Below are 10579 nucleotides of genomic sequence, written 5' to 3' on the forward strand. Positions count from 1 at the left end.
CCCATTGAATTACCAGCTCCACCAGCAGCAGCAGCACTCCCCCTTCCACCCAGCTCTCCCCACAGGCCAGGCACTTCAGGCTCTAAGCATCTCTTTAAGCTTCTTTAGACATCAAGTAAACAAAAAGCAGAATTGAAATCTTGCCTCCTATTGTATCAAAACCAATTTGCTGTCATAGAACATCAATACTTTGTCTGTTAGGGTCACAATGACTATTAAAAGCACTTCACAGGTCACAACATTTCATAAAGGCAACAGCCATAAAAGCTGACACGTAGCTCACCAGGAGGCCACAGGGTCCAGGAGACAGCAGCTCAGAGCAAGACCTTCAGCTCAGCCCTCCCCTGAGCACGGCCACAGCACAGGGCTCCCCTGGCGAGGGGCAGCTCAGCCAACCAGAGCACCTTGCAGCCACCCACCCAGCCCCTTGGCCTAATTTTGGAAACAGATTTTGCTTGAGACCTGTGAATTTAGCTAATGGCCCGAAAACACTTTTAAATTACCACAGAAAAGAGTTCTTGAGAAAGTGGTGTAGACAGTCCTGAAATGGGTGCAGGCTCAGGAGAAAAATCAGAAGGCAACAATAGCTGCTCATGCAGAAGGATTCCAGTACAAAACCTGTTGTTTCTGTAAAGAGGTTTTGGCTGTGTTCAAATTGTTGATAATACCATTTGGGGAAATTTTGCAACAAACTCAGTTTTTTTGGGGGTCTATTTTCTTTTTTTTTAATTTTTTTTTAATAAAAGTCCATCTTCACCAGCACTACCCAAAGAACGACTCCTATTTCTCTAGTATTTGGCTGAGTTAATGCATAATATGTTCATTCTGCTGAGCCTACCTACACCCATCTGATTCTAATTAATCACCAGCCAGGAGCATTTTTCTGCACTGACTAGGAAACCTTTATGGCAGTTACCAGCCCTCCTCCCCTCTCTTCCATCCACCAAGAAGCAAAACTCCCACACTGCAAAAATATTTTAACTCAACAGGGCCTTCTTTATTGTCATATTAGCCTCTTATTATCCCAAGATTGAACAAAACTGATGGTTTCTATCCAAACTATGCAAGGCTGTGACTTTCTGGAATTTATCTGGGGTGTTTATAATTTATTTTGAAATCCAGTGTATTGTTTCTCCATCATTTACCCAAGAAACACAGACAAAGCCTGAGATATGTTGGAATCACCTGTTTTGTTCAACCCAGTGCAGTGTATTTTAGTTTCTATAGATATTTCATGATCTCTCCAGTTTCTCCTCTGGAATCTGTATCACAATATAGTTGAGAACATGTATTAATCCACACTTAATTTAAAAGAAAAATTAAAAAAAAAATCCATGTTTGAATGAAAATGTGAAGAGAAAGCAACAAAAGAAGAGGGGCAAAAAGAAATCTGGAATCTTTCTGTTGGTGTTTTCAGGCATAACAAACTACAGCAATTTATTTCACCATATCCAGTTGTAATGCTAAACCACAGATAAACATTACCAAGGCAGCAAGAATGTGTTTCTTCCTTCTGATGGAGGTCCAAGATTGCCCTCTGGAGTATGCCAGACAGCATGGGGTACTTCATTTACCATGTGATTGGCACACACTTGAGTTTTTATTCAGTTTGGAGATGAAATTGTTGGCTAAAGCTCTGGAAATTTTGACTCTAGAGTTGTCAGGCAGGCTGTCTTTACTTTGAGAAAAAATAATTCTTTTTAACAAGGCTATGTTACTTGGCTTTTGATGTGTTTTCACATTGTTCATTAATGTTTTGCATTTCTACGTATGGTGCAGCACCCCGAGAACTTTAGGAGGGGGAACTTCATAAAGGAGGTTTATTATTTCAGTGTGCACTAATAAAATTGCTACACGTTTGGGGAAAGATTTGAATACAATCTATTTTGATGGCACAGAAAAAGGTCAGTCATTGCATGCTGCTACAAGAAGATGCAGCTGCTCACTGAAAGGCACAAATCATTTCTTAACGTAGCTGATTTTCCAAGCAGCACTTAAAATCCCAGGAATTCTAAGGGTTGAGGGTTTACTTTTCCATCCATCTTGTAAACAAAGGAAATTATCTCATAAACTTATGCTTCAATTTTTTAAGTCAACATTATTTTGCATAGCAACGAGCTTATTTCTAGTATGTTTTAAGACACACAGTTTGGTTTATTATTTTATTGGTATTAATGGAAGTGATCCAGAAGAGGAAAACGTGTTATTGGGAGGTCTGGCTTGAATAAATTCCATATTCTAAAGCCAGTAAGTACTCTGGGAGCAGAGTGCTTGCAGGATTGGTTCTGAATTCACTTCCTTAGGGACACATCACTATAACATGATTCTGATAAAAGTTCTTTTCAGGTTCTGTCCACCTCAAACTCAAGCCTTCCTCTTTCAGCTTGAGTTTTTCTCCCCTTTCTGCCATGACTGAAGTGCACAAAAGTACACTCACAACTTGAGAGTGTCCCCACAGGCACAGAAACATTGTTTACAACATCCTTTCTGTCTTTCCTTACACAACTGCTGTGCTACAACCAAACGTTCCAGGTATCTTGCACAGCAACTTAATGCCTAGCTGCTTTTTTATCTGGTTTCTCTAAGGGGTAGTAACCTGCCTGCCTAGCCATGAAACCCTTCAGGAAAGTTTCTCTCTTACCTGCACATGCAGTTTTGGCTCCCTGTTGTGGCAAACTCTGAGGGATCCAGTTCCATCATATGCTTCTGTCAACAGAGATGCTGTTAGCTGCTGAAGGTACAGCCACACCACAGATTCAGAAGCTGAAGGAGCTTTTGTCTCAAGATGAGGGTTAACCAGTATTGAGTAACACAGGTACAATCACTACCTCTGTTCTCCTAAGAGCAGTTTTTCTAAATATATGTACGATGGTGCTTTTCTTCATAATGCTCCTCTTAATTAAAATTTTTCTAGCCTGGCTTCAGAGTAATGTCTGATGGTTGATTTCAATGAACTCTCAACTGTACCACCGTGTTCACTTTACACAAACATTTATTTCATCATCTCTCTGAGCAACAAGTAGCTCAGCTCTCGAGAAAAAGGCTCTGCTGACCAGAAGTTGGCTCTGCAAAGGTGCTTTTATAACTCAGCTGACTTGCTTGGCTGCAGGTTTCTTCACTCTCAGGAACAGGTTTACCAGGGCACCATTTTTCTGAGTGGTGCCTTGGATAGCGCCTACAAAATGGGCCCTCAGGATTTTGCTCTCCCACAAAGGATGTCTGGTAGGTGGTAAAGCCATCCCTGCTGCTCGGGATGGGTGTGTGAGCCCAGAGGCAGAAGTTCTGTGAGTTGTGCTGTCGTCTCTCTGGTTCCACCTTCCTCCGGCCCATACCCTCAAAAAAAACATTGGAAGAAAAATTCCTCTAAACATATGACTTAAAATCACAGTTTCACAGATGAATCTTGTAGCAGTTGCTGCCCCACTGGGAAGTTAACGAAGCTGTTACCACAGTGATTTCAAGAACTCCTCGTTGATCTTTAGCAAGTTAAAAATAATATTGTCAGACTTGCCTGTATGAACATTTCTGGTTGTATATATAATGGCAAATCTGTTGACCTTCCACCCCTTAGTCCTAATAAACCATTTATACTCTGCATTTCCATGGCATGCTCTATACTCAAGGCTATTTAGCTATACCCAGATAAATTAATCTTCTGAGTAACCCAAAGAAGTAGGTTAATAATTTTCTGTTCGGACTGCAACGGAGAAACGGAAGCAGACCATGAAATCTGAATCTTCAAAGCTATCCCTTGTGTGTCCACACACACACACAGAGCCTGATTTTCACACTTCATAGCTTGCAGGAAATTTATTTGGAATTATGGGTGATCAGTATCTCTAAAACTACGAGACACCGTTCAAAGTGCACTGAAATGGAGGTTACTCAGGGAATAATGAACAAGGAAAAATCCAGGTCTAAGTGAGGCCAAAGTCAGACAAATTTTCAATATTACAATTCACTGCTTCCTCCTCTACTCATTGCCTTGTGAACTGCCCTATTTCTTTTATTGCCTAGAAAGATGTCAACAACCTAAGAAAAGTGGAAAAACATGAAACTGTTGCACATAGAGAAAAGTCCCAAACAATTTAAATTCTTTTCAAAGCTGTGGCTTTTGCAACATACATTTCAAAAGGTATATGATAAATAGATTGGAAATATTACATGCTAGAGATATATTGTGGGTGTCCTATGGATATTGGTTAAGCTTATGACAAAAAGGAGGCTGAACCAAATATGTGGGACTGTGAATTATGAGTGGCTGAGAACCCTAGAAAAGTTCATCACAAGGCCAATCACTTTTAGCAGACTAATAGGACATACAAAGTCTAGCAAACTAATAGGACATGCCCTGGGACTTGGCACTGGGGAAGCCACAGCTTGAGCACTGGGGTCAGTTTTGGGCACCACAGGGTAAGAAGGACATTGAGGTGCTGGAGGGGGTCCAGAGAAGGGCAACGAAGCTGGGCAGGGGTCTGGGAACATGTGTTACAGAAGTAGCTGAGGGAAGTGTGGTTGTTTAGCCTGGAGAAGAGGAGGCTGAGGGGAGACCTTATCGTGCTCTACAACTCCCTGCAAGGAGGCTGGCAGGCAGTGGGGGTTGGTCTCTTCTCCCAATTAACTAATGATAGGAGACTGGGAAATGGGCTTAAGCTGCATCATGGGAGGTTTAGATTGGATATTAGGAAGAATTTCTTTCCTGCAGAGGTGGTGAGGCATTGGCTCAGGCTGCCCAGGGAGGTGATGGAGTCACCATCCCTGAAGGGGTTCAAAAACTGTGTGGACGTGTCACTTCAGGACATGGTTTAATGCTCGTGGTAGTGTTGTGTCCATAGCTGGACCTGATAATCTTACAGGTCTTTTCTAACCTTAATAATACTATGATTCTACAACTGAGCATCAAACCACACTGAGACAAAAAAAACAGGACCACTAAAATGCCTGTCAGAGACACAAATCATGAGGGTTTTGTTCCCCTTGAATTCAGCCACTCCCAGTGACCATGTGTGCTGCTGTACACCTGAGCCAGCCCCAGAGGAGTCCCATCCCTGTACTAATACAGAGTGTGTTTTACTCTGCTGTTTCATTTTTCTCTTCTCACAATCTTTAGCATCTGTAATTTTTTTCAGAGAAAAGATACTGTGTTTAATCTCTGGCAGGCTGAGAGAGATGAACTTGCTTGATTTTTCTCAGTGCTGGGTACTTACAAGATCAAAATACTCTGCTACATTCTGTAGACAGTGTTTGTTGTCATGAGAAGAAAATGGGAAATTGTTCACTGCTTTCTGAAAAAAAAAAATATAGGAAAAAAATGTTACTTGAATATACTTTTTTTTTTGAATCTACAAGTCAGTTTTTCTAGTCTGACAGCTGCTGAAATTACAGCTGCCTATATTCTAGCACACAAGTCATGTTCATATGTTAAATCTTCAACTGCACATCATTTTGTAGGGGTAATGTGGACCCTCTGGATTTTTTTTTTATTTTGTACAAAATTGTCAGGAGGATTTGTGTTCTCTTGACTTGCTGAATATATACATGATTAATGGAAAAGTATGAATTTTCAAAGCAGCCAAACACGAGATATATGTCAGCATTGCCTTGTTTGATTCACTAGTAAGCCTAAAGCTAATTAAAATGAACTACAAAAGGGACCTCAAAACTGAATTAATCTATGATTTATGTGCTGAATGTCATGTACACTGCTTGTTGCAGGGGAAGTGGAGGAGGTATTAATTGCATAACTAATTTATAATCTCATTCTTTAACATAATGTTCATCCAGCTGCTAAAAGGAAACTATAGAGTTTTAGGAGACAAAAAGGACAACTGCAAAAGAACCTTTTAAAAAGTAATTTAAGAAATGTAATTTTTTAAAAGTTTATTATATATCATTGCAGTATTATTAAAATAGCTAAAAACTGAAATGCTGAAAACCTTTCTGGACTATTAGGTTGCCTCTGTTCTTCCCCAAGCATTATTTTCCTGCTTCATGTTGGGAAATTTATGTGGGTTTTTTTTCTGTAAATGCTCTAGAAATTATTACTTTTAACGTTGTGCAATAAATTTTTCATCTGCCAGCTAGGATCTTCACCTCCAAATGGAAGAGCAGGTTTTATGTAACACAGTTTTTAAAAGCCTGTTTCCAGAGTGAAATGAATTTGATTCAGTTCAAATGATAAATGTAAGTTAAGAGTGTTGCCTTTACATCTTTCACAATGTAAAGCTGGATCCAGCCAGAAGAATCACCAAATACAAAATTTGCCTGCATGGGGTCAGCTGCATCATCATATCTTAGAGCACTGGGTACACTAGACAGATTTTCTACCTTTTTTAGGCACATGCCACATGCTCACTTGGTTTTTTTTTCATACAGATTCAACCAGACTGTAGTTCAATGGATAAATGAATTCCACAGATAGGTTCTCATACATGAGTTTAAAAATAAGCACCTTCTGAGTCAGTAAAATGTTAGGACTTACTAAAATATTCTACTGCAATTACATGTCACTCAGCATTTTAGGGATAGATTTTATTACTAGTGCCTATATGCCACAGGAAAATTGAAAATCAAGATGGTAAATATTGAATATCATCTCTGGAAGGATTTTCCATATTAACTAATGGTTTTTAAAAAAATCTATTATAGAGTAATTATAGCACTCTCATGAAGTAAGAAATAAGAGGTAGTATAGGCTGAAACACTACTGGATTTCTGAGAAAATTAATTAACCTCAGAGCCAGTGAGCTCCCCCACACAAAGAGATTAGAGCTATCCAGCCTGATGTGCAGTGAGCTTCCCTAGCAGCACTTCTTAATAACATCCCATAAACAAACTTCCTCAGAGTGTTCCTGTGACATCACATTTTAGCCTGGAATGCCTCTTCCTACTCTCCCTGCTGTTCTTAGTGAAATTCTTGATTTATGACAGGAATTCCACTTATTCTTTTTAAGAGTGAAGGGCTGGTAAATACAGGACATAGACCATCACGTCAACAGTCACACAAGTGTTGATAAAAGGTCCATCTGAGCTGGTTCTCCTTTCCAGACAGTGGCTAAGGCCAGCTGCTCCACAGAAAGGGATCAACACAATGCACTCATGTTACAGTATAATCTTCTTTTCTTTCCACCAGCCCCACTTCCCTTTTAAATACCCCTCCCCAGCCCATTTCTGCTCTTCATTATAATGAAATAGGTGAAATGAACTCAATGTAATTGCTACATTTATAGAAAGTGCAAGTAGAACAGGTTCTGTGCTCAAAGTGGGTGGGTAAAGCAAAGCTCACTGTGGTGATAAAATAAGGACATAAAAAGGTGTTTATGAAACTGTAACACTTTAAATACCTGCTATTTTGAAATACTGTATTTTTTTTCCCAAACTGTCATTTTTAGGCAAGCCTGAGAAATGTTTCAAATGGGAAGCTGCTGACTTTTTCATAACAAAAAAAAATAATTCTTTGCCTGAATATACAGATTTTTTGCCATTCAAGTCAAAACAGATAATCAAATTTCAATTAAACATTCTTACAGGGCTTTACGCACAGGTTTTGGACTGAGATCAGTGATAATATCTCCTGGAACATAAACGTGTCTCCAAGAGCTATAGCAGCTAATAAAAGGGAAAAGTAACTGGTGCTGAAGATCAGCACTAACTATGTGAGGGCTTTGAGCACCCAAAACAACTCTGTAACAGCAAAAATATGTTCCCTCCTGAGCACAGCCAGCAATCCCTGTGCTCCCCGAGGCACAGAGCCGGGCAGGCTGCTGTGTTTTCCTAACGACCATTAAGTGCTATTCTTAGTTAGGACTTTGCAAGCGCTGTCTTGAAAAACCAAGGAGCTCTGCAGTCTGAGTGCACCGCCACAGCCCCTCACCTGCTCCCGAGCTCTGTAAACTGGTAGCAATCCAGCCTCGGCACACCGAGCTGCTCTCCAGTCCCGCCCCTGCTTCAGTGCACAGCCCGTCGTCGTCTCCAGCTGACCCTGGCAGGTTCCAACGTGAGCAAACTGCCAAAGAATGAAAATTGAGATTGGTTTAAAAAGCCAGCAACAAACCCCCAAATAAACCTGATGGGAAATGTGGGCGAAATCCTATTTGCCCGTTTATTTGTTATTCTTTGGACTGCAGCAGCACCTAGTGGCCTCTGGAAGAACCAGGAGCCTTCCCCGCGCAGCACAACCAACCTCTACCACAAAAACCTTGGGAGGGTTCCCACTCAGCCCTCACCCAAGCTCCGGCGTGCTGCTCTCGGGGGCGGGCACATCTGCGCTTGGGCATCGCTCCAGGCTCCCACCACCCGGCCACTCTGCCCGGGGAGCCCTGGTTGCCATGGTGGCCACTTGGCCCACTCACAGAGGGGGTGCAGCATCCCCCGCTGGGGGTTTAGACCCTCCCTGAGTGCCTGGCTAAGTGATTCTGGTGCTTCAGCAAGATCCAGAGGAATAAAAGTGCCATTACAAAGTTCCCACGGGAAAATCTGGTTTTCCACCTTGCTGTCAGATGCAGGTGATGGTATTTGGGAAGATTGAGCTGCCACGGTGCAGCTTTTCAAGGCTTGATTCTACTTTGTTCCTCTAACTTTAGATAATAAAGATAAGAGCAATTATTTGGAGCTTATTATTCATGATGCCATGCTGAGCATGCTTTTAAGTACAAAAATAGGTAAAGGACTTCTATGACTTAAAGAGGGTAATGTAAACCTTGTTTATGTCAAATAAGCTGGTCCAGATAATGCAATTTTGGTTACAGGAAAAAAAAAAACCCACCAACAATGTTTACCACCAGGTAGACTGAGCTAATTTAATTTTCCTTTTAGTAGCCAGAATCATGCTGTGGTTTGGGTTCAGTATGGGACAAATGCTGATAATATGCTGGTTTTAGCTGTTGCTAAGGAATCAAGGACTCTCCCACTTTCCCTGTCTTGTCGGTGTGCAGCAGCACAGGAAGCTGGGAGGGAAGGTGGCCAGACCTGCTCACCCACATTACCCAAAGGGATATTCCCCACCAGAGCACAGCCCGCCCAGTATAAACTGGGGAGCTCCCACCCTGTATATAAACTGGGGAGGAGCTGGGCCAGGAGGGGCCAATTGCTGCTGGGGCAACAGTCAGCAGGGGGTGAGCAATTGCATTGTGCCTCACAGCCTTCTGGGGGTTTATTTCCCTTTCTTTTTGCTATTTCCCTTCTCATTACTATTCCTATCATGCTGTTTATTATATTTTATTTTAGTTATTAAACTGTACCTCAGCCCACAAGTTTTCTCCTCAGTTCAGTGCATCACAGCCTTCTAAGGGTTTATTTCCCTCTCTTTTTGTTATTTCCCTTTTCATTACTATTTCTATCATACTTTTTTACTGTTTATTATATTTTATTTTAGTTATTAAACTGTACCTCAGCCCACAAGTTTTCTCCTCAGTTCAGAAACAACTAGAGAAAGACACAGTGTGACAGGCACATGAACCTGCAATTTGTTTTCATCCTATTCTATTCATTTTCAGATTCAGTAACTTTGGGTCCACTATTACAAACTCAAACAGAACTTCAGCTTTTAAATTATTACTCCACTAGAAGTACTTTTTTATTTCCTAAATGGCTGCAAGTTTTGTGTTTCCTGCTGTTTTTCAGAAATATGTGGGCAAAGCTGAAGAAGTTTTAAGGATGAAACTCAAAATGTCCCTTCCTAATACCATGAAAAGATTCTAAAGCAACTCTAGGATAAAACAATTAAGGAAGAGTTGTGTGGCATAGGTCCAGTATAATACAAGTTTGACTAAAACCACTTTAAAACATTATCTTAAATATATTTTAAAGTAGATTCTGTATGTGTATTTCCATACCAAAGTGTATTGTTGTATTTATATTGTTCTGGCTGCTAACAGGTCTATGCTTTGTTAGTGAAAATAAGAAAAAATAAGTATTTTAACTTGGTTCACACAGGAAACAAGGCTTCTGCAGCTGCACTTTCCATTTCTGTCATCCCATAATTTTCAAATCTTCAGGCCATTTTCAAGAAACTTTGAGAGAAAATATTTCAAAGGTGACTGGAACCATCCCAGCTCTGTATGGGCCAGTGGCAGGACAGAAAAGTACAGCAGTAAAGGCAGGTGGGCCCTGATGGATTGCCCAGGAGGATGACAACAGGCAGTGAGTGCTTGTACTTCCCTTGTACAGCAGTCAAAAGCTGTACTGCCTCTTGTGGCATGGAGAATCACTAAGGTTGGAAAAAACCTCCACGATCATCAAGACCAACCGTTAGCCCAACACTACCATAAGCACTAAACCATGTCCTCAAGTACCATGTCCACATTTCTTGAACCCCTCCAGGGATGGTGACTCCACTATGAGTAATGTACGAATAAAAATTACCTCTTATGAGAAAACAATATTTAAAATCCTTTATGCACTATTCAGGGCACAGTTTGCCTGTTAGGCCATCACAGCCAACCCTTTGCCAAACTCCGTGGCCAAGCAGAGACCAGCACACTACAACTCCTGCTCTCCCCACACTCTGAGGTTGCCCATCCCCAGGTGGCCACTGGTTCCAGGGTTACAGTCACTCAGCGTCCTGCAAACCCCCGTTCCC

General features: G+C 41.2%; 1 protein-coding gene across 1 annotated transcript; it reads right to left on the reverse strand.

Annotated features, from left to right (window-relative positions):
* Positions 1–3137: 3137 nt before the first annotated feature.
* Positions 3138–8276, reverse strand: TEX36 (testis expressed 36; the record flags this gene model as incomplete). Its single annotated transcript, XM_008942321.1, has 4 exons — positions 8226–8276; positions 7874–8005; positions 5208–5285; positions 3138–3333 (listed from the first exon to the last, which is right to left on the reverse strand). Coding segments are annotated over exons 1-4 (457 nt in total), but the record flags the coding sequence as incomplete, so codon positions are not given.
* Positions 8277–10579: the final 2303 nt, after the last annotated feature.

This window comes from Merops nubicus, unplaced genomic scaffold (assembly GCF_000691845.1).
Source record: "Merops nubicus isolate BGI_N331 unplaced genomic scaffold, ASM69184v1 scaffold2160, whole genome shotgun sequence".
Taxonomy (NCBI): Eukaryota; Metazoa; Chordata; class Aves; order Coraciiformes; family Meropidae; genus Merops; species Merops nubicus.